Source organism: Lithobates pipiens, unplaced genomic scaffold, assembly GCF_037356315.1.
Source record: "Lithobates pipiens isolate NorthernLeopardFrog02 unplaced genomic scaffold, aLitPip1_a1.2 Scaffold_8, whole genome shotgun sequence".
NCBI classification, from domain to species: Eukaryota; Metazoa; Chordata; class Amphibia; order Anura; family Ranidae; genus Lithobates; species Lithobates pipiens.
In genome coordinates, this window is record NW_027507903.1 from 170,910,567 (window position 1) to 170,936,148 (window position 25,582).

General features: G+C 43.4%; 1 protein-coding gene across 1 annotated transcript in view; it reads right to left on the reverse strand.

The window, feature by feature from the left end:
- Window positions 1-25,582, reverse strand: part of RSBN1L (round spermatid basic protein 1 like) — a 135,693-nt gene that overhangs the window by 39,008 nt on the left and 71,103 nt on the right. The window contains 2 exon segments of the mRNA XM_077471867.1: window positions 1,003-1,145; window positions 5,448-5,585. Of these exon segments, the coding sequence (XP_077327993.1) occupies window positions 1,003-1,145; window positions 5,448-5,585 (281 nt within the window).

The window sequence follows — 25,582 nt, forward strand, 5'->3', positions numbered from 1 at the left end:
ATGTAAAGCAGTATCTAAATACTTACCTCTCCCACTGCCCATGCCAAGTGCAGAGAAATCATCCCTTGAAATCTCTTCAAAAGATCAACACTTGGGAGGGACAGATTCCTGGTGCCCCACTAGACTCAGTGGTTCCTCCCACCAACTCGTATAGCAAGGTAGGGCTTGACAGACTGAACCACTGAGCACAGCAGGGAACCAGGGGGTTGACACTTGTTAAGTGTCATTAACCACTTCCATACTGGGCCAATTCAGGAATTTCTCTCCTACATGTAAAAATCCTAATTTTTGCTCGAAAGCACGATCTCAGGCTTTCCAGCAAAAAAAAAAAAAAAAAAGAAGAGGAGGTGGTAGTGTTTACATCTGCCAGTGCCGAAAGTGACGTCATGACGTTGCTTCTGGCCTCTGAGGGTCATAGAGATGGCCAGGGATCATCTGGTCCATGGTCAGCTCTATGGTAAACCACCGCCGATTCATTCTCCGGCTCCCCAATCGCATTGGCGAGCCGGGAGAAGGACCGGAGGGCAGTGGGAAGGAGTGCTGGAAAAAAAAAAAAAAAAAGCTATCAGAATGATGCCTGCAGCTGCAGGCATCATTCAGAAATCTCCACTCAAAATTTAGGACATTATATGACGTCCTTTGGGCTGGAAGTGGTTAATGACAACTATTTATCCAAAGATGATTGCAACATGTGAACTGAGCTGCAAAGCCTGCCAGACTAAATGTCAAGGTAGGGCACTACTGTGTCTCCAAGACAGTAGTCCACTGGCCAGAATGCACTCTTATGTTGTATAAACATCTCCAAACAATACTCTTCAAGCATGGAACACCAATAATTATATGATTTTCTAATAGCAGGAGAAAATAGTAAAATTTGAGTGCTGCAACTATGCTACTTTTGTGTTAACTAGGTTTTTGAACATAAGCTCTGTGATGTTATTGTTCCAGGCACAGATGGTACCAACATAAATCCCCTAGGTTTAGGCTGAAATCTCTATGTACCTTTTTCTTTTGAATGGAGACTTTGGCATGTCAGCCACAGGGATCATCTGCTCTCCTGGGCGCACCCACATTATAGGACCATCATCGCTTTCTTTGCGGCTTTTTAGCTCCAGGCTTGAATGAGTTCCCCACGGCAAAGTGCGCTGTCATTCAAGTGAAATTTTGACACAGTCAGTTTGTACACATTGCTGTTAAACATGAAATCAAACAGTAGCAAAAGTTACTTGTATTATTTATACAATATTCAAGTCCTATGTATATAGTGCCATTGTGTTAACTGATGCAATTGTAGAACCAAAAGGTCACGCTAACAAAGGTTGTAGAGAGAACATTTCTACCAATGAAAGTTCAAAAAGGAAGAAGAATTCACTGCAAGCACAAATTACTTTCCCTATTTTCTTGCATTTTGTTATGTGTGTACATTGCTTGCAGCGCACGCACAGTCCAGTGTACACTTGCTTGCGTTCTCGATGGTGGAGAGAATTTAGCTGACAGCTAGTGCAGAGGAGGAGGGCAAATTGAGAGGTAACTTTGCAGTATTGTGTAAGTATGTGGCTCCTCCAGCACAATTTAGTGTCCTCAAACACTAAAACTTATAAACCCTAAAAATTAACTCTATGCATTAAGGAAAAAACCTTTGTGCACAGCTCCCCCTAAATACTTGCATGAGTCCGATATAGATTCAGTGCTATGCCAGAAAGCAGCTGCGTTCTCCTCACTGGACATGGAGGTGGCAGAAGCAGGAGCTATTGGCACCTTCTGCTGTCAATCACAGTCTGAGGAGAGTGCAGGGGGCAGGGCCAAGTTGCACTATGTGCGTCAAAGGACACACAGAGCTCCAGATCCAGTCCACTCGAGTGACCCCATAGAAATAATCTTGCTCAGTGGGGGGGGGGGGGGAGTCAGGGATAGGGGGACCTCAGAAGAGGATTGGGGCTGTTCTGAACAAAACCATTGTACCGATTAGGAAAGCATATAAGATTGCAATTTTTTTTTTATTTTGCTTTACAAGTCACTTTGACACTGAAAACCAGTATCCTTAAAGTGTGTATCATCCCGCAGATGATACACATAGATTAAACTGATCTCCCTACATAAGTTTTACATGTATATCTGCTGTCTTCAGCTTGCTATATTCTTTAAAATTCTTACTTCCTCATTCAGCAGTAGGCGTGGTGTCTGGGCTTACACTGTGTAACAGCTGATTGGAGGAAAGGCACACACCCCCAATCCACATTGAAGGAAGATACTTTCAGAGCTGTGCTGTGACAAGACACAAATTTCAGGCTGGTTTTATTGCCCGTCTCTGATAAGTTGTCAGAAGTTATCATGCTGATAACAGAGGAACAAAACAGCAGAAAGACATGGGAATTGGGGCTTTGGAGAGAGATAAGTATATGATTAAAAAAAAAAAAATAGGATTTTAAATCAGATTTTTTACATGTTTTATCAAATTTATTTTAATAAAATGCTTTTGGAGTAAAAATCTAGCTTTCTATTTAGGATACATTAATAATTTAGTTTATTCAGCATGGAATGGAGCGTAGTTATGTAGCATGCGGCTGTATATTCTGCAATATTTACATTTTTGGTAAACTCATTCAACAAATCCAAGCTCTGCAAGCTTAGATAACATGCACTGCATTGATGCAGTCACACAAATTTCACAGTAACCATGAGATAAAACAGTTCAGGAATATTCCTATATGTACATAACAAACTGTATGATTGAATCTGATATTGCCTTGTTACTAATCCGACAGATTATTTTTCTAAATAGGAAATTTTCAATATGTTTGCAAATATCAAAGATTCTAACTATCAGCAAGAATAAGTCCTTACATTTAAAGAGCACCTGTCATTTCAGATCCATCATGGCAGCGCCTGTTAGCAGGCATCCACTCACTTGCTGCTGCCACGTCCCTCGCCTTGTTGCATCACCAGCTGTACCATTAAAGTGACAGGGACTGTTGGTGAGTCAACAGCGGGTCAGACGAGGAGCCGCTGCGGGACAGATATGACAGTCGTTCTTTAAAAATTGTGATTTAAATCAAATGTACCCCGGTAAACACTACAGATATATGTGCCTAAATCAAATTTCACGAATCAGGTTTACATCCACTTTAACCCAACAGATAACTATACTGCCACCTGAACGTAATCTTAAAGAAGAGGTCATACTGAAGTCCCTGATGCTACATATATTCAAAATAAAACCTTCTCTGTGCACCTCTGATTTGATTTCATTTTGTTACTGGGGCCTGATGCTATCAGCTCTAGTTTTTCGCATAACCTGATGAAGATATGAGAAAAAACGAAGGACAAAGCTGCAAGTTTAATCAAATCAGTTAACTTCCGATATAGTCCTCACCCCAAGTCACGCACCTCTGATGCATTTCACCCCAATTAGGCTTACTCAGCAGCGTTTTTCTTTAGTTTTTTTGCCATACGTGCCGATTGGCCCCCTAAAGCCAGTACCCAACGCTACAGGGGGAGCAGAGAAATATGCTCAGGACTTGGAGATGCAGTCCTTTCTTTGTGTTTACACTAATATAACGATAATTTACTTACAATTTAAAAAAAAAAAAAAGTGTTTTATTGGAAAAATTTTAAGAATCCATCTTATTTGTTTTAAAGGATAGCTTCTTTATTATATTTTTAGTCAGGTAAATATGACATATTTACTGTTAAACAAATAAATATTACATATAGATATTTATTCTTTACCCATTTCCACAAAGCAGTCGGAGCTTTAGGCTTCAGTTTACATATTTCCAGACTAAACTTAGCTGCTTTGTTGGGAAATAATGGCATGTTTGTAAGGCAAAATATCCCAACTTTACATGAGACAAAAAGTTATAATTATTCCTCCTGCCTGCTATGTTCATATCGACAATCTGTTTCAAGAGAGAGACTAAAAGCAAACCACAGGCACTCTCAATATACAGTATCTCACAAGTGAGTACACCCCTCACATTTTTGTAAATATTTTATATCTTTTCATGTGACAACACTGAAGAAATTACACTTTGCAAAAAAAGGAAAGTAGCGAGTGTACAGCTTGTATAACAGTGTACATTTGCTGTCCCCTCAAGATAAATCAAAACACAGCCATTAATGTCTAAACCACTGCCAACAAAAGTGAGTACACCCCTAACCTCTTGGGGATGGAGTTCGCCAGAGCTTCACAGGTTGCCACTGGAGTCCTCTTCTACTCCCAGACGACATCACGGAGCTGGTGGATGTTAGAGACCTTGCGCTCCTCCACCTTCCATTTGAGGACGCCCCACAGATGCTCAATAGGGTTTAGGTCTGGAGACATGTTCGGCCAGTCCATTGCCTTTACCCTCAGCTTCTATAGCAAGGCAGTGGTCATCTTGTGTTTGGGGTGATTATGTTGGAATACTGCCCTGCGGACCAGGCTCTAAAGGGAGGGGTTCATGCTCTGCTTCAGTATGTCACAGTACATGTTGCCATTCATGGTTCCCTCAATGAACTGCACTCAAGCAGCCCCAGACTATGACACCCCCACCACCCTGCTTGACTGTAGGCAAGACACACTTGTCTTTGTACTCCTCACCTGGTTGCCGCCACACACGCTTGACACCATCTGAACCAAATAAGTTTATCTTGGTCTCATCAGACCACAGATCATGGTTCCAGTAATCCATGTCCTTAGTCTGCTTGTCTTCAGCAAACTGTTTGCAGGCTTTCTTGTGCACCATCTTTAGAAGAGGCTTCATTCTGAGACAACAGTTATGCACACCAATTTGATGCAGTGTGCCGCGTATGGTCTGAACACCGACCACCCACCCCTTCAACCTTTGCAGCAATGCTGGCAGCACTTATACATTTCCAAAGACAACCTCTGGATATGACGCTGAGCACATGCACTCCACTTATTCTTGTTCTGAGTGGAACCTGTCTTGTTAAACCGCTGTATGGTCTTGGCCATTGTGCTGCAGCTCAGTTTCAGGGTCTTGGCAAGCTTCTTATAGCCTAGGCCATCTTTATATAGAGCAACAATTCTTTTTTTCAGATTCCAGAGAGTTCTTTGCCATGAGGTGCCATGTTGAACTTCCAGTGACCAGTATGAGAGAGCGATAAACACCAAATTTAACACACCTGCTCCCTACTAACACCTGAAAACACTGTTATACAAGCTGTACACTCACTACTTTACATTGTAGCAAAGTGACATTTCTTCAGTGTTGTCACATGAAAAGATTATATATACACATGAAAATAAAATATTTACAAAAATGTGAAGGGTATACTCACTTTTGTGAGATACTGTATATCCAAAAATTGTACATAAACAGTTCATTAATTTGTAAGATTTACAAAACTCTGTACACACACACACACACACACACACACACACATCTAACAAGTAGTAAAATAAACTGGAGCATGGGTACACAAGACACAATAACGATTGTTACCTTCAGAAAAGGAGACTCCTCTAACATGTCCAAGAATTCAGGAAAGTAGTCCCCTACTTCTTCATCAACTGCTCCCACCAGGCTGATCTGCCTCATCGCACCTGCTCTGTATGTACCATGAGAGTACGTCCTCTTTACCTGCACAAAACACAAAAAGATATCCTAAGGCACCTGGGATCATAATCCCCCTCTAGAACAAACCTAAAATATTCAGTTTTTCTAAACTACATTTTAAATTAACATTTTTGCAAGAAATCTCAAAAATGTTAACACTTACAATAGAATAATATATCTAAAGTAAAATCTTTTTGATAGGAGTTTAGGAGATTAAAAGTCTTTCTGCCATCTGGGTTTCATTAGGGAAGAGATTTCATTTCACTTCCTGTCCTGCCTACTCAACAGGAAGGGGACATCTTTATATAAAATCCCCTCCCAACCACTTGCCTAGCAGGGCAATTTTGACATTTTTTTACATACATGTTAAAATCTCAATTTCTTTTGCTCAAAAATTTAGAACCCCAAACATTATACATTTTTTGAAAGCAGCAGCCCAGAAGAGTACAATGGTGACTGCTGCATTTTTTTTTTATATCACATGATATGTGCGCAGCTGTTCATCGAACACACATTTTCAGGAATAAATACACTTAAACGAATCTTAAACATAATACAATAAAATACCCAATTTGTGAAATATAAAATATAATTTTGCATACAATAAATAGGAACCAAACATGTCAAGATTTAAATTTGCGCACGCTTGTGAAATGGTGACAAACTACAGTACCTAAAATTGTCCATAGACAATGTTTTAAAAGCCTTTACAGGTTATCACTTTAGAGTGGAACATGAGCTATGGCGCTAGAATTATTGCCCTCACTCCGATGTTCGCAGCAATGCCTCACGTGTGGTGCAATTACCGTTTACATATGTATGCCGAACCCAAGTGTGACTTTCCATTTGGAAGTGGGCAAGGTGGTGTTTTGATTTATTTTGTTTTATTTACATTTTTTTTTAAACATTTTTAATCCTTTACCTTTATTTCCATCACAATCGGTTTGGAGAATGACACAAATATTAATTTTCACAAAGTCTGCCGCCTCAGTTTTTATGACAATTTGCTTAAACTCCAGAATGTTATGAAGAGTGATAAGATGATTTGCAATTAATTGCAAAGTCTATCTTTGGCATGAAAATGAACCCAATCCCATAAAAAAAACATTTCCACTGCATTTGTGAAGAAGGCTTTAGAGAGCCCAAGAAAGTCCAGCAAGCACCGGGACTGTCTCCTACAGTTGATTCAGCTGCAGGATTGGGGCACCACCAGTGCAGAGATTGCTCAGGAATGGCAGCAGGCATTTGTGAGTACATCTGCAGGCACAGCAAGGAGAAGACTTTTGGAGGATGGCCTGGTGTCAAGAAGAGTAGCAAAGAAGCCACTTCTCTCCGGGAAAAACATAAGGGATAGATTGATATTCTGCAACAGGTACAGGGATTGGACTGCTGGGGACTGGGGTAAAGTAGTTTTCTCTGATAAAGACCTATTCCAATTTGGGGCATCCAGAAAAAACATACATACGTACAAAGAAGTAAAGGTGACCGCTACCATTGGTCCTGTGTAATGCCAACAGTAAAGCATCCTGAGACCAATCATGTGTGGGGTTGCTTCTCCGCCAAAGGGAGTGGGCTCACTCACAATTTTGCCTAAGAACACAGCCATGAATAAAGAATGGTACAAAAACATCCTGAGAGCAACTTCTCTAAACCATCCAAGAACAGTTTGGTGAGTAATGATGCCTTTTCCAGCATGATGGAACACCTTGAAATAAGGCAAAAGTGATGAGTACCTTGGGGAACAAAACAATGTTTTGGGTCCATGGCCAGGAAACCCCCTAGATCTTAATCCTATTGAGAACTTGTGGTCAATCCTCAAGAGGCGGGTGAACGAAACCCCCTCTTCACACAAATTCTGAAAAACTCCAAGCATTGTTTATGCAAGAATGGGCTGCCATCAGTCAGGATGTGGCCCAAAAGTTGATTGACAGCATGCCAGGACGAATTGCAGAGGTCTTGAAAAAAGTGTCAACACTGTAAATATTGACTCTGCATAAACAATGTAATTGTCAAGAAAAAACCTTTGACACTCGCTTGTAATTATACTTCAGTATACCATAGTAACATCTCACAAATATCTAAAAACACTGAAGCAGTAGACTTTGTGAATATTAATATTTGTGTCCTTCCCAAAACTTTTGGCTATGGCTGTACACAACAATCATTTTTTTTTTTCATTCAACCCAGAAATGGAGCCACGGTATTATCTGATGTTAGTACAACGATCTCCCCCACTGAGCTATTGTGTTCTGACAGGGGGGAAGGCCCCCCAGAACACTCCAGTCAGTGCTCTCAGCCAATGGCTGAGAGCGCTGATCGGGAGCTGGTCGGATCTTGGCTTTCCAGCATGGGTCAAGTGTTGGCCGGTTTTTATTGAACCGGCCGATGTCACCTGTCATTCGGCTTGTGTGTACTAGGCTTCAAACCGGAAGTGACAAAATCCTCAATGCTTCTGGCTACATTCCTCATAGAAGAGATTTAGGAACGGGTGCTGGAGGAAGATAGGCAAATAAGTGGAGCTTCCCCTTTTGGGTGGAGCTCTGCTTTAAGGAGTTGTCACGGGAACAAGCGATTCCATTCTCCTCTCTACTGTTCTGGTGACAACTCAAAATGATGATTTTACTCTCGTTTTAATTCCTGGGAACATTGGTAATTCGGGAATGTGAAATCTCCCTAATGGAGACACAGACAGCAATTAAAACCAGACAGTGGTTCTATCCCCTTACTACTCTATCCAAAATAAAAAAGTTCTGTCTTTAGTTACACTTTAAAGCTGCATTAAAACCAAAACCAAAAATGTAACATATTGCGGCTTAGCAATCATAAGATTTGGTGGCTGCACTCCTTTTAATTTTTAGGCCATTTTTTCTCTGTTGTCACCTGGTGATCTTACCAGTAACACACCTTCTGTATTTAGAGTGCCCCCACTCTGAACAAAGAAGCACAAAGACACTTTTTGGCAGCAACATTGTCAGTCTGGGGGGAGGGTAATGTTACATTTACTTATTGAAGCCAAACTTCAAATAACACATTAGAAGCAGTTACATCAAACTGTTTTGTTCCTTTTGGGATAAAGGATTTACATAAATAAAAGCTGCCCATTGTACGCTCCCCGGTCAGTGTTAAATGGTTTGATCAACCCTCTAACTGCTACATCTGCAGGTCAGCTTTTTCTGTTGATAAACAGATTTCCCACCCTGCAATTGTTGTTTTTATAAATTTTTATTGAAACTCATGTTTGAGGTGGTGAAAGCAAATATTCTTAGTGGCAACAGTTTCCATGACTCAATGGCATCCTGAATAACCAAATTTTCAGTTTCAGTATGTTTTTTTTAATAAAACAGTTTTATTCAATTAAAATGGTTGGAACCCCTTACAAACCACTTTGACCTACAGATAAGCCTAGATTAAGGCTTACCTGTAGGTCCAAGAAATATCTCCTAAACCTATACGGTTTAGGAGATATTTGCCCGAAGACAGCCATCGCTGTCTATGGCGCATGCGCCGTAGACATCGGCGCGCAGGCGCACTGGGCAAGCCGCAGATCGCGGCGATATGCCGGCTCCCGTGCGCATGCGCGGGAGTGAAGTCATCGCTGCTCCGGCGAATCACAGCGCTGGAGCAGCGAGACCCACCAAGAAGATGGACTCTCGGATCTACAGGGGACAGCGGTGGCTTCACCTTCTCCTGTGTCAGGTAAGTGACACATAATGGACTACTATGCAATGCATAGTAGTCCATTATGCTTTACCTTTGCAGGGAATCAAAGAGGAAGTAAAACCATCAGGGTTTACTTCCTCTTTAAATAAGCACATAGCAGTAGTAATGAGCAGAATAAAACATTGTCAGGAAGCGAAAGCACATAGTTATAAGTCACCTTACAGAGGATACAATCGAACCACAGAGACAGCCCTAACCAGTCAAAATGTACTTTTAGAATAACATAATAAGTTATGGGGACTTGGTTCAGGGAGGGCTGTATGTGTTCTTCTTTTTGCCCCTTTCCCAGTTAGAACAATGAGTCTCTAAACTAGGGGTCGCCAAACTCTTCAGCTGACTGATCCCTTAAAGTTTACTCCCACTATACGTTTGGTTCAGTTAAGTACAAGTTTCATTCACACCACATACTTAACCTTGAAAAAAACAAACAAAAAAAAAAACGAACAAAACAACTTCCTAGACATTGTTTGGAATAGCCAAAATAACACTAAACTTTGTTAGGACAGACAGTGCAAAAACAGGATTTTTATATACAGCTTACCTGTAAAATCCTTTTCTTGAGAGTACATCACGGGACACAGGAGCTCATTACATAGTGGGTTATATAGGCACCTCTGGTGATTGGACACTGGTTAACCCCAATTAAGGAGAATTCCTCCCCTGTATAACCCCTCCCATATGGGAGGCACCTCAGTTTTGTAGCAAAGCAATAGGAAACCACGTAAAACCAAGAGGGGCGGGAGCCTGTGTCCCGTGATGTACTCTCAAGAAAAGGATTTTACAGGTAAGCTGTATATAAAAATCCTATTTTCTTGATCATACATCACGGGACACAGGAGCTCATTACATAGTGGGATGTCCCAAAGCAATGCTCAGATTGAGGGGAGGGAGACACAGATCATAATTATAGACCGCCATGGACCGGAGGACCTAAACTGCAGCCTGCAGTACACCGCGCCCAAAGGCAATATCCTCTTGCCCTCTGACATCCACCTGATAGAATCTGGTGAATGTGTGGACTGATGAAGTCGCAGCCTTACAGATCTGAGCCAGGGAGGCCTGGTGATGCACTGCCCAAGAAGCACTTACAGCCCTAGTTGAGTGCGCTTTCACTTGAAAAGGAGGGATTTTCCCTTTAACACTATAGGCCTGAGAAATAATCTGTCTAATCCACCTTGAGAGAGTGGATTTTGATGCCGCCTGGCCCTTCCTAGGGCCTTCCGGCAAAATAAATAAGCAATCAGTTTTCCTTATCTGAGCAGTTGCTTGAAGATAGATACTGATTGCCCTAACCACATCCAAAGTGTGCAAAGATTCTTCTTCTGCGGACTGTGGGTCCGGAAAAAAGGATGGTAGGATTACATCTTGATTCAAATGGAATCCCGAAACCACCTTAGGTAGAAAGGACCTGTTGGGACGCATGACCACCCGGTCCTTATGAACAATTAGATACGGCTCTTTGCTGGAGAGAGCTGCTAGTTCTGACACTCTTCTAGCCGTGGATATGGCTACCAAGAAAACCAAATTTTTGGTCAAAAGAACTAATGAAGCCAGATGCAAAGGTTCAAAAGGTTGCCCCTGCAAAGCCGAGAGAACCAAATTCAGATCCCATGGGTATACCGGAGGTTTGACTGGCGGCCTTATCCGCATAGCCCCCTGGATGAAAGCTCACACCAGGGAATGCGATGCAAGTGGCTTCTGAAAAAACACTGACAAGGCCGAAATCTGCACCTTGATAGTGCTTGCGGCCAAATTCATTTCTAGGCCTGACTGGAGGAAGGCCAAGATCCTGCTAATGACATACTTTCTAGGATGCCATTCCCTGAGTTCACACCAGGAAACATATGCCCTCCAGATTTTGTAGTAAATAAGCCTGGAGGCCGGCTTTCTGGCATTAACCAGAGTAGAAAGGACTGGCCCCGAAAGCCCACAGTCTCTCAGAATGTGGGTCTCAGCAGCCAAACCGTCAAATTCAGACTGTGTAAAGCAAGATGGTAAATTGGACCCTGTGAGAGCAGATCTGGCCGAAGAGGGAGGATCCACGGCCTGCCTACTGCCAACTTCATGACCTCTGCGTACCACGGTCGCCTGGGCCAAGCCGGGGCTACCAAAAGAACCGATTTTGTCACCCTCTTTACTCTTCCCAGGAACCGCGACAGAAGCTGGCACGGGGGGGGGGGGAGGGGGGTGGAGGCATAAATCAGATTGTACTGATCCCAGGGAATTGTCAGAGCATCTGACCCCTGAGCAAGTGTATCTCTTGTTCGTGACACAAATTTGTCCAGTTTTCTGTTGAACCTGGAGGCAAACAGATCCACGTCTGGAGTACCCCACCTGCGACATATGTCCCAAAACACATCGGGGTGCAGAGCCCATTCTCCTGGGCACAACTGCTGGCGGCTCAGAAAATCCGCCTGCCAATTTTCCACTCCTGGAATGAAGACTGCAGAAAGGCATGGAACATGCTTTTCTGCCCAGAGAAGTATGCGATTCACCTCTTTTTGCGCAACCAGACTCCTGGTACCGCCCTGGTGATCGATATAGGCCACTGCTGTGGAATTGTCGGACTGAACCCGAACAGGGAGACCCCGTAGTCTGGAAGACCAGTTTATGAGAGCCATATAAACTGCCCGGATCTCCAAGACATTTATTGGCAATAGCTTCTCCATTGCAGACCATTTCCCCTGAGAGCACATCTCCTCTAACACTGCTCCCCAGCCTGTCAGGCTGGCATCTGTCGTAATAACCTTCCATGGAAGAGGAAGAAAAGTTTTGCCTTTCAGCAAATTCTCGGTTTGTAACCACCAGACGAGACTCTTGCGTGTCCCTGGGGATAGACGCATAGGAAGATCCAAGGATTGGGGCTTCCTGTTCCAAGCCGCAAGGATGCATCTTTGTAGAGGCCTTGAGTGGAACTGGGCGAGTGGAACTGCCTCGAAGGAGGCGACCATTTTCCCTAACAGTCTCATGCACAACCGAATGGGGGAAGATCTCCTGCCCAGAATTAGGCGCACCAGATCCCCAATGGCCAAGGCTTTTGGCCTTGGAAGAAACACCTTGCCCTGAGCGGTGTCGATAAACATACCCAGGTATTCCAACCTGGTAGCGGGCTGTAGGGACGACTTTTCTAGGTTTATAATCCAACCTAGGCGTTCCAGGTGTTCTAGCATTCTGGTAACACTGTGGTTCAGGAACGCTACTGTTTTCTCCATGAGAAGCAAGTCGTCTAGATAAGCCATGACGGCTATACCCTGAGCTCTTAGGTTTGCCAAGAGAGGGTCCAGAATCTTTGTGAAGACTCGATGGGCCGTAGCGAGCCCGAACGGCAAGGCCACAAATTGAAAATGTGGCCGCTCTACCGCGAACCTTAGATACTTTTGGTGTGCGGGAAAAATTGGCAAATGGAGATATGCATCCTTGATGTCTATTGATGCCATAAACTCTCCCCCTTGCACGGAGGAGACCACAGTACGAATTGACTGCATACGGAAGGACCGGATGCGTAAAAACTGGTTCAGATCCTTCAGATCCAGGATAGGTCTGACACTTCCATTTAGCTTCGGAATGGTGAAGAGATTCGAGTAAAAACCTGAACCCTGTTCTTTTGGGTCCACTTCTACTATCACCCCCTGGGATAGTAAGTGATCTAAGGCCAGAAATAGCGGTTTTTGCTTTACTGGGTTCCTGGGGATCCTTGACCTTAGAAAGCGAGAAGGTGGAATCTCCTGAAACTCTAGCTTGTAGCCCAGAGATACCGAAGAGATCACCCACTTGTCCCGGATCTCTTCCCGCCAGGCTTCTGCAAACTGCAGGAGCCTTCCCCCCACTCGGCCGAGCGGGGGCGCCCCTTTACAAGGAAGCTTTTGGGCTCTGCTTGGCAGGCTTTCACCCCCAAGTCTTTTTCTGCCCCTGGGGCCGGCCCTGAGCCTTTCCTGTAGAGGAGGGTTGAGAAGGCCGTCGCCACTGCTTAGAGCTTGATGCTCCGGGAGAGAGAGAACGCCTAAATGATGGACGTTTGACCCTTTTGACTGGAAGGAGAGTAGATTTACCCCCTGAAATTTTTTGGACGAATGTGTCGAATTCTTCTCCAAACAAGCGTTCCCCTTTAAACGGGAACCCAATCAAATGCTTCTTGCATGATAGCTCAGCTGCCCAATTCTTTAGCCATAGGGCCCTTCGCATGTGTACCAACAGGAGAGACAAACGAGATGCTTGTTGGACAGAATCCAAAATCGCATCAATCATGAAACACAGAATTTGAGGTATTTCTGCATAATTCTCCACTGGGAAGGAGGCCAAGCATCTGCTTAACCTGTTCCTTGAGGAACTGACACAACCCCACGGCTGCGACTGTAGGTTGCACTACAGCGCCAGTCATGGAAAAGGAGGCTTTTAATAATGTTTCCAACTTCTTATCAGTTGGATCTTTAAATACCTGAGCATTATCCAACGGACAGGTCAGGTTTTTATTCACGCAAGAAACAGCCGCATCGACAGATGGGACCCCCCATTTCTTGGTGAAACTTTCCTCCAGAGGACAATGCATAGAAAACCTTTTAGGAGGAGCAAACAGTTTATCGGGATGTCCCCAATCCTCATACAACAATTTATCCATTAAGGGATGAATTGGAAAGGAAAAAGCAGTCTGTGGGACTTTCCTGACTCCCAGGGAAGAAACAGAGGACATAGCGACTTCAGCAGCAGGCATTCTGAATGTGGTACACACCAATTCAGTATAATACTGTACCTGTTTTCTGAGCGCCTGGGAGGAGGGGACTCTCTCCTCTTCCTCCGATTCCTCCGACTGCTCAATATCCCTGTCCCAAGATAGGGATCTCCCCTCATTGTCAGAAGAATTATCTGAAAGAGGAATCTCAGCAGAGGGAGGGGATCTACCCCTTTTCCTGCTATCTTTCAGGGAAGCAGAAATAAAATTCATGATTCTCCCTTCAAAACCCTCCAATGTAGCCCTAAGGGAGTCCTCAGTGACGTATACCGGGGCTGAGACATTACGAGAGGCTGCAAAACCTGACAGGGGCACTGACTCATCCTGTGAGGCTGGCTCCAGTCTTGCAGGGGGGAATGGTAACTTACAGGCATTTTTAGAACCCCTGGACCTAGGCGGTGATTTACCAGTGCCCTTGTTACCTCCCCCTGAGACCCTCTTACGAGGAGACATAGTCCTAAGCTACAAAGCAGAGGTACTAGTACAAAGAGCAATCACTGTTGTGCTTAAAGTCTCACAATAAATATATATGCTTAAACTGCACAACCTGATGCCGAGTAGGTGTCTAAGGTTTGCCTGGATCCAATCCCTTGGGATGCTTACTGCCCACAGCTCCTGTGTCTCACACTTACAGCCCCCTGACGCTCTGGGGTTTTTAAAACTGCCGCCTGGCGCCTGCGCAGTACAGCGCCGTGCACACCAACGTGCACGGCTCACAACCACACTCCCCCCTCCTCCATTAGCCCGGGAGCGCGTGCGCGTGTGTGCGCACGAGGACCGCTGGAATCCAGGGGGGGGGGAAGGGAATCTCCATCAGAGCTGCATGGGACCCCTGTATTACCTTTGTTGTGGCAGGGATTGCAGTGGAGACGCGAGACCTCAGGAGAACCAGGCTTCACTGAGCGTGTGTACTGAAAGGCATGTAAGTATGCATCAGGCTGCTCTTACTCCCTCTAGTGGTGGAAACCAAGTAAGACAGACATACTACTACTCAAATTAAGAAATCCATAATATAATTATATATAGGATTAACTTCCTTTACCTGTCCTTGCCGCAGGAATTGCTGAAAACAGACAGATTCCAGCCTTCACCCATCACAGCGGGCAGAGTTGTGCCAACCTTCAGGTTTTTTTGGGGTTCTTTCTCAGAAGAACCTCCTACCTGGACCTTGTAAAAGACTCTGCCAGAAACTTTCGTGCCACTATGTAAATAGTACACCAAGTCTGGTTTTCCCAGAGCCCAGTATTAAAAATAGGAGAGGACTTACAGGCAAAACCTAGTTTCTTCGGATGACGAGGCCATACCATCTTGGGAGTCAAAATTTCGGCCCGAGATATGGATCCGGTTTGTTGTAGCCCTTAGGCCCCCACAGGGACCTGCAGAGAGCTTTTTTCATAGCACATGTTTTACGTGACCAACCACCATAGACACTGGCGAAAAAACTGAGGTGCCTCCCATATGGGAGGGGTTATATAGGGGAGGAATTCTCCTTAATTGGGGTTAAGCAGTGTCCAATCACCAGAGGTGCCTATATAACCCACTATGTAATGAGCTCCTGTGTCCCCTGATGTATGATCAAGAAAATCTAATTTTACAACTGATAATGATATATGCCAGCACAATACAGACAGAGCTAATCATAGTAAACATTAGTTTACCAGACCCCTCCTTAACATTACATCCCAGAAGAAAACTTCATTTTTAAAAATATAAAAGTAAGTAGAAATTTAAGTTTTTTCTTAGTTTATGCAATGTGGATGGGAACATGTAACACGTTGTTCTCCCAATGTGGTTGCATAAGTGGAAATATATTAGTGGAGGGCTTGACAAATTTGCTTTGAATCTAAGAGCCAGCTAAAAAAGAGTGAAGAGCTAGTTTTTTTAAACAAAGTTTTATTATCAATGACAAAACCCCTTCTCTTATGTAACCCGATGTGCATCTCTACTAGAGGTGCCTATCTTCACTTGTCGCACAATTCGATTAAGATGATCATGTTGACAATTAGATTAGATTCCGCGATGCATCACGATTACAGAGTAAGTGCGCATGGTTTTCATAGAAATAATTTAAGCATTCAGCACTCAATTTTGTTTATTTTATTTGTTCTTAAAAAAATAAAAAAAATAAAAAAGGACAACATTCCTGGCACATAACAAAGTTTAAACACAGCAGACAACAACTTAGAGGATCTCCAGGCTCTCCCCCCAAATACTAGAGGAGATGATCAGAGACTGCAGACATGATACAGGAGATGATCAGAGACTGCCGGCATGATACAGGAGATGATCAGAGACCGCAGACATCATACAGGAGATGATCAGAGACCGCAGACATGATACAGTACGATATCTTTTTAATTTGAAAGAAAAAATAATAATCTTTAATATCACTTTAACAAATCATTGAGTCTTTTGCTAGCAACTTGGATAGTAAAGAGGTGCAAAAGTAAAAAAGGAAGACATTCCAATCAGCAAGAAATATACTGCTTGCAGAACAGTGGATGTTTTCAGAGGGGAGAGATCACAGGGAAAACTCATGAAGGAAATTAGACAGAAAAAGAGAGTGTGCACTGTGCGGCCCCCAATGTGTTACACACAGCGCGCACACACACACACACACACACACACACACACACACACACACACACACAGGATAGGGTGCAGCAGGTGGGGGATGTGCCACTTCTATACACTCACCCACACATATATCAAGCATGACAGGCTGATCTCTCACCTCCGGAGCACTCCTACTATCCCCCCTCCTCTCCTCGCTGCTTGTTTCCTGAAGCTAACTCTATGCTTCATTCCAGGGGAAGGAGCCGAAATGACGTCATGCATAGTCAATTATGCTGGATACTGCATTGATGCCGAATGGGGAAGGGCAGCATCGTGATGCATCGATGCGCTGATGATTTTCAATGCCCTTTACCTCGATCTGTGATCCGCTGTGTCGGAAGGACACAGTGATCACAGAGCATGCCCAGGGGGCGGGTTCTGGGAGGACGTTAATAGACGCCATCCCAGAGCTAGCCAACTGCGATCTGTAACTAGCTACACCGACCCCTGCAGCTTATCTGCTTAGATGCTCTTTTCTGGACTGTCCAGCAAGGGAAAATTTATGAGGGAAGCTGGGTAGCTGGGTTTACCATAATTAACCCTATCTAGAGACCAATATCTCTTTGGGTGTAGTAAAAGTTAAAAGGTGCAATCACACCTGTAAATACATGTACAACATAGCAATGATGTTACTGCTTATAATATTGGTGTTTGCAAAGGCATTTGGTGCACATAAAGCAAATTGAATTTCTTTATGGCTATTGAGGTATATTTAAAGTAGAATATCATTCAATAAAGCACCTGGCAGCCGCTTCTCCTCCTCTCCCTCCTGCGGCTGTCAGGTACTTTATTGAAAGTTATACAGGGAGATCGGTGCTTGTAACTGCCCCCACTGTTACACCGATCACCCTGAATGTCTTCTGTGTTGTCCTTCGGCTCCCCAGGTCCTCCTCCCTCTCTCTGGAGTCCTCCTCCAGTCCCTCTCCCCTCGTCCCAGATCTCTCAGGATGGATTGATCACCGACTCTGTGCATTTATAACTGAAACATCATAAACAGTGCTTACAATGTTTACATTTATGAATGGACAGCAGCCTGTCTCCTGTCCATTCATTTTCAGTGCAGCTGAGGCTGCAGAGAAATGGATTGGGGAATCTGTGTCCTCAGTCTCTTTCCCTGTCTCAAAAGGAGAGATATGTCAGGGGTCCGTTTAGACCCTCGATATGTGACTAAACCCCCCCCCCCCCGCCCCCCCACCCAAAAAAAGAATTGGAATAAATATTTATATATTATAAAGGTTAAATTGTAAAAATAATAAAAAATTTTAATAAAAAAAAAAAAAAACACTGACACCATCCACTCCAACCTCCCTCCCCAAAAAAAAGAAAGCATTGTAAAAAAAAAAAAAAAAAAAAAAAATAATAATAAGAATAAAAATTAAAAAAAAAAATTAAAAATTACTGACAGTTCACGCCTCATCAGTTCCACTAATCAGTGCCACTGTCGCACGACATAAAAAAAGGTATTGGCAATCGATAATCGGCGAGTACTTGGGAAAAAAAAAAGTATCGGTACTTGTACTCTGTCTTAAAAAAGTGGTACGAGTGCAACCCTACTGCCATGGTATAATATGTTAAAAAAGCAACCAATTTATTATAGATAAATTATTACACTCACAAAGCTAACACTTGTAAATTGCATTTAAATGCGCAACACTGATCCAACGCGTAGCCGCCATTTCTAGTGTTCGTTCGTGACGTCACATGGCTCCTCCCCATGCGTATTAGCTGCATAATTCCAGATAAAACATCTTTTTACAAAGCATGTGGCATGATATTAACCGCTTGTCGACCGCCTCACCCTGATATAAGTCGGCAGAAGGGCCACTTAAGAGGTGGCGTGCGGGCACGTGGAATGCTCTGTGGGCTGGGTTGTGAGTCCTGTGGGGATAGCCGCGATCACCTCACAGAGAGGAAGAAGAACGGGGAGATGCTTGTTCTGCCTAGTGACGTGTCACACGTAGCCACGGCTCCCCACAGTTAGAATCGCTCCCCAGGACATACTTAACCCCTACACTGCCCCCTAGCCCTTCACTGCCAGTGTCATTTACACAGGGAATCAGTGCATTTGTATAGCACCGATTGCTGTACAAATGACAATTGTCCCAAAAATGTGTCAAAAATGTCCGATGTGTCCACCATGTCGCAGTCATGATAAAAATCGCTGATCACCGCCATTACTAGTAAAAAAAAATTAATAAAAATGCCATAAAATTATCCCCTATTTTGTAAACGCTATAACCTTTGCGCAAACCAATCAATAAACGCTTATTGCAATTTTTATTTTTTTACCAAAAGTATGTAGAAGAATACATATCTGCCTAAACTGAGGAAAAAAATGTTTTTATATATATTTTTGGGGGCTATTTATTATAGCAAAATGTAAAAAAGAATGCCTTTTTTCAAAATTTACGCTTTTTTGGTTTATAGCGCAAAAAATAAAAACCACAGAGGTGATCAAATACCATCAAAAGAAAGCTCTATTTGTGGGGGAAAAAGGACATCAATTTTGTTTGGGAGCCATGTCGCACGACCGCACAATTGTCAGTTAAAGCGATGCAGTGCCGGAATGCAAAAAGTGCTCTGGTCTTTGGCCAGCAAAATGGTCCGGGGCTTAAAGCGGTTGTATAGTCAAATTGTTAACTTTAACCTACAGAGAAGCTTGTAATATAGTTTACCTGTAGGTAAAAAGAAGATCTCCTAAACCTGTATGGTTTAGGAGATATTCCCCTCGTAATGAGCCACTGACTTCAGCGGCGCATGCTCACAGGGGATTCTCTGCTGAAAGTCTGGCAGACGCCAGACCTTGCTGGGAAGAAAACTCCTGCGTGCATGCGTGGGAGTGACAACATCGCGGCTCCGGCCACTCACAGCGCCGGAGCTGCGAAACCCGGAAGACATGCCGAGGGAACATGTCAACTCCCTCGGCGTGGACCGAATGAGATGCCGGCGCCTCGCTCTAAGTTAAGTATTTCATTATCAGCTAGTATGCGGTGCATACTAGCTCATTATGCCTTTTCCCTTGCAGGTTTAAAAAAAAAAAAAAAAAGTCAGCGGGTTTACTCCTGCTTTAAGTGGTTAATGAGCTTTTAAGTTGTAAGGCAGGCTTTCTGGCAAAGGTATCCATCCTAACTGCAGGAGTAAAAGAGCTACTAGTAGAGGTGCCAACCACCTTCTGGGGGAGGAGAGCCCTCTTACCTCCTGTACTTATCCAAGAACAGACCAAAAAGGTGTGCACCTTCAACTTAACAGCACATTTTTTGCATGAGAGCTCAGCTGACCAGCATTTAAGACTTCCTACGTATGCGCATAGAGGAGATTCATCAAAGCCATTCACGTGGTAACTTAACCACATCAGCTCCGGAAGGTTTTACCCATTTCCTGACCAGGCCATTTTTTGCGTTTTGGCGCTGCGTTGATTTAACTGACAATTGCGCGGTTGTGCGACGCTGTACATAAATAAAATTGGATTCCTTTTTTTTCTCACAAATAGAATTTTCTTTTGGTGGTATTTAATCAACCCTGCAGTTTTAATTTTTTACGCTATAAACACAAAAAGGCTGGCAATTTTGAATAAAAAAAAACTATATTTTTTACTTTCTGCTATAAAACATTCCCAATAATAAAAAAAAATGAAAATATCTTCATCAATTTAGGCCAATATGTATTCTGCTACATATTTTAGGTAAAAAAAATCCCAATAAGCATATATTGATGGGTTTGCGTTATATAGCGTCCAAAAACTATGGGATAGATTTAAGGACTTTTTATAATTTGTTATTGTTTTTACTAGTAATGGTGGTGATCAGCAATTTTAGCGGGACTGCTACACTGCGGCGGACAAATTGGACACCAAGTGAAACTTTTTGGGGACCAGTGACGCCAATACAGTGATCAGTTCTAAAAAAAATGCACTGATCACTGTATGAAACTGGCAAGGAAGGGGTTAACACCGGGGGGCAATGAAGGAGTTAAGTGTGTGCCTGGGAGCTGCTTTCTAACTGTATGGGGGATGGACAGACTGAAGGAAAGAAGAGAGATCGTATTTCAGCTTAGCTGAAACACAAAAATCCTTTGCTCCCTGACAGATCAGCGGTTTGCCTTGTAGCACACTGCTGATCCGTCTCTCCACAGAACGATCGGCGGGTCGAGGCAGCCATCGTGGCCACCAGACCCACTGATTGCCCCCCTACACTGCGTGCACAAATTTATGTACAGTGGTAAGCGATTTCAAGCTGCCGGGCAGCCCTGCTGCAGTACATGTACGGTGGGACGGTCCGGAAGCGGTTAAGGCCATGGGTAATAAAAGGTCTAACTGTGGGCTGAGGCAGTAAGCATGGAATTAGGATTTTTCTTAGCCCAGAAGCTTTAAACATGGGCTTATCCGCCAGGGGAACATGGGGGTTTTGTTAAGACAAGAAAGGTCAGGGTCTACTATAGGAAGTGCCCATTTACAAAAAAAAAACTTCCCTCAACTTTTATGGATCCTTCTATCTTTGTTTATAGCAGGGGTAGACAAATGGCCGGTAATAAATTCTCCTTAAAGCGGAGGTCTACCCTAAAGTGGACCTTCCGCTCATTGGAACCCTCCCCCCCTCCGGCGCCACAATTGGCACCTTTCAGGGGGAGGGGGGTGCAGGTACCTGTACAGTACAGGTATCTGCACCCACTTCCGGGATAGCTCTCTGCGGAAAGGGGCGTAGATTACGCCCCTTTCCGAAAGTCCCCCGCTGCCTGCTGGGAAACACACAGATCCCAGAGGCAGCGGGGACCGTCCTTATTGCGCAGCGCGACTCGCGCATGCGCAGTGGGGAACTGGGAAATGAAGCCGAAAGGCTCCACTTCCTGATTCCCATACCCAAGATGGCGGCGGCAGCACCCGAGAGACGATTGGAGATCGGCTTCAGGTGCCGACATCGTGGGCGCGCTGGACAGGTAAGTGTCACTATTTTAAAAGTCAGCAGCTGCAGTATTTGTAGCTGCTGGCTTTTAAAGATTATAGCTGGCAGCTAACGTTTGAGGTTCTCCAATTCAGTGGTTCTCAATCTCAGTCCTCAAGTAAACCCCCCAACAGGCCATGTTTTGGAATTGTCTTAGATAAAATAGTTGTCAAAAATACCAAACCATTGACTCCGATTTAAGGCAAGATAAAGGAAAACCTGCAAACATGGCCTGTTGGGGGTACTTGAGTACTGAGGTTGAGAACCATTGCTCTAGTTGACAATGGAGCTGGCTCCTGCATTTCATATTAATTTCTCCACCCCAGGTCTCTAGTATCCCTTAAAATCAAATTGGCATTAACAGAAGGGGTGTTTTTGTACAATTTAAAAACTGCAACATTTTGCCACAACATACTGAAATCGGTAACATTTTTTGTCAGCTCAAGTAAGGAACATTTTTTATTTTGGTCTTGAGTAGGCCCCAAAGTAGGTTAGGAATAGCAAAAACCACTAGTGTGTTTAACCATAGCATACATTTTGCCTTGTAAAGTTCCAGTAACATTATTTCTCCCTAAAATGAAAGAAACTCAAAAGGAGCGAATCATTGGCATCATCCACAATAAGTCTAAATCTACCATTTACCTTCAGTACAATTCTTTTTTCCCCCAACCTTTGATGTTAAACTTACTAATAAAGACATTGTGGGCAACATAGATCAAGAAAATTAGTGATAAAATTAGACACAAGGCTAACTCTAGCTCTGCAAGTATATGCAACAGGTTTTGTGTATTTTGTGACCCCCTTCACCTGGAATCTTGGCCAGCCAACCATGGCAGCTTTGTACAGGTCTGAGTATGCTGAGCTACTTCATCCTGCTGGATAGGAAATCAGACCAGGTCGTGTAACAGGATATAGGGAAGTAGGAGAAATTAAATTACTAAAAACCTGAAAGATGGAGAACAAATCTTGAAACCGTTTCTTTAAGTATAAAAACAACAAAAAATGTATTGTATAAAGATGACAGTTTCTGGGATAGTATTCAGTTGCATACTGTATGTGGCTCTCTCTTCCACACTAGACAGATAAGTACCCTTGGGTCTTTTACTGAAAGATGAGAGAAAGCTTCATGAGTTTTAGAAGGCATCTTACCAGATTGAGCTTTTACAACCAATGCCCTGCAGTCCTGCTGTACAAGCTTCTGGTGCTGTGGCTGTGAAATCAGTTTTTATACTGGAGCAGCAGTTTGCCAAATGTCCCTTAAAATATCCATATTAATTACTTATTGCCCATCAGGTTGCAAATCAGGAACTGCTGGCCTTCGATCACGTGTGAAGCACAAGGTCCACAGGCTGAATCCGGCCTGCCATGGCTATTTTATATGTCCCTCACACCCAGAACATGGCCTTCGCTCACCACTGTCTCTTGTAAACACTGAAGCCTTCTGTGTTTACAAGGACAGCTTTCCTCTCGGGGGGGGGGGGAAGAGAGGAAGAGAGAGAGAGAGAGGAAGAGAGAGAGAGAGAGGAAGAGAGAGAGAGAGAGAGAGAGGGGAGAGAGAGAGAGAGAGAGAGAGAGAGAGAGAGAGAGAGAGAGAGAGAGAGAGAGAGAGAGAGAGAGAGAGAGAGAGAGAGAGAGAGAGAGAGAGAGAGAGAGAGAGAGAGAGAGAGAGAGAGAGAGAGAGAGAGAGAGAGAGAGAGAGAGAGAGAGAGAGAGAGAGAGAGAGAGAGAGAGAGAGAGAGAGAGAGAGAGAGAGAGAGAGAGAGAGAGAGAGAGAGAGAGAGAATCGCCTTCACTGCCGGAAGGTACCAGAGCCAGGCAAACTAAGCGAGATGTGAGGAAGATTTTGGGAGGGAACTTAGAGATAGATGAGCAGAGAGCTTGTCTATACACAGCACAGCTCTGCATGTTTCTTCGTTCCTCCATCTATGTGGAGGGGGGTGTGCTTTTCCTGCAATCAGCTCTCACACAGTTTATGCTCAGACTCCACACCCATTGCTGAATAGGGAAGAAAGATTTGTAACACGATCTGCACTTTCGAGAGATGTCTGGGCCATGGAGGATGCTGATGGTGAAGTTAGTACCATCTGGGGGGGGATAACCTGTATATTGCAGTTCAGAGAAGGCCACAGCTTTCAGTTTTCTATAGAGTGTAGAGAAGGGGGGGAGGATCGATACCGCTGGAGCAGTTCCCATTCGATAGAGGCACATTAATGGACTGGCAGCTGGTGCAACCCAAGGGAGAGGACTCAACAGTCACTGTTCTACATCCCTTCCTCTTCTTGCCAGATTACAGAAGGCAGCATATACTTTTAAAATTCCACCACAGATTCATTCAGTTCTGGCAGCTAAAATACTAGAATGAGTTTTGGAAAATGCAGCTGCAGTATTACTCTGTGGATCCTCTACACACAATGCCCCCCTTTTACCTTGGCACAACCTTTTATTTTGCAAAGTAATGAGCAGTATCAAGTCGCTGACTCTCCACAGGCACAGGTTTTTTCTACCAATAATTTTAAGTACACCCTAAATGTGCTGCCAAGTGGAACCCCTACCTCTCCAAAACCATTGTATGAACCCTTGTCAGTGTTAAATTGTTAAGGAGGTCGAAATTTACATTTAGGCTGCATTCACACTACAGCGTTTTGAATTGCGGGCAGATTTGCTGCGGAACCACCCGTGATTCAAAACGTTGTAGTGTGAATGCAGCCTTATTGGCCAAAAAAACGAACGCAACCAAAAACATCTAAGAATTGGTAAGTTGCAATAAAATGAATTGTGGTTTTTAGATAGAAAACACGCTTTAAGGTCATGAAAAATTATTAACCACTTCACAACCAGGCCATAGTCAAAATACATCCTTGATTTGAAGTGAATGGCAAAATGCCATAACCCCGGTATTGTTATCTGCAGTCAGCATTAGCGTTGGATCACTATTAATAGCGGCGGGAGGGGGTCACACCCCCCCCTCCCCTCCCCCATGGTTTCCAGTCTCGCCTGGATGATCGGTAAGACTGGGAACCAATCCGGGGGTTGCGGCGGCCGACCACAGCGATTAGCTGAGGAAAGATGGTGCCCTGTGTGCTGTGCAATATAATAAAACCTGAATGGCTTGCAACGCCACCCTTTTCACTCCCACTCAGACTAAAGATTTTTATGAACACATAACTAGGTAAATGAGGATGTACCTTTCTAAACTTGTTCTTTAAAAAAGGTAAAAATTTTATTAAAACTGACCCAAAAATATTAATTTCCCCTTCAAAACTGCAAAAAGGCTGCTAGTGATTTTCTAAGTGACCTAAGTGCAGTTGAAGAAATGCACAGAATATTTAACAAGCGTTATGTAATATTTATAGGGGAAAGGGGGGAGTGAACCAACTGTTATAGGTCATCTTATTTACAACTTCAAAATGCATTTGTGAAATGTATTTTCCGATCTTATATAAAAAATTTTTGCTTATTGGAAAAAATTAAAATAAAGTTGAATTTAAAAAAAAAATGCATGCTGCCAACCCCATTTTTTTCTGGTCAAAACTGAAGTGAATGCTGCATCGCAAACAACATTTCATTTTGTGCAGCAAACAAACTCGACAGGTTTTCTAGTCAATTCAATAACAGAAAAGATACAAGACCCAATCAAGAGCAAGGGAGGTTCTGTTATCAGATTTGGGCGCTGTTTAGTCAACAATTTTCCGATAAACTCAACTGACAAAAATCGACTGAACAATCTGCTTTTGACATAAAGCGTTGCTATCAGGGCCAAACACAGTTCAAATTTCAGCTAAGCTAGTAGGAATTGAACCGAAATTTGAGGCCAGAAGATCGAAGGGTGACCAGGTCTGCCATAAATGTAAACTTAAAACTTAGGCCAAGTACTACATTTTAATTTTTCTTCTGCTTATAATCTACTAACCAGCACATTTTTGTAACTATAAAACCTATTTAATGTGAAAAATTTTCAACATCTATAGTATGTTTAAGTTTATACCTTAGAGTAGACCATAATCTCTTAAAAGCAACCAGTT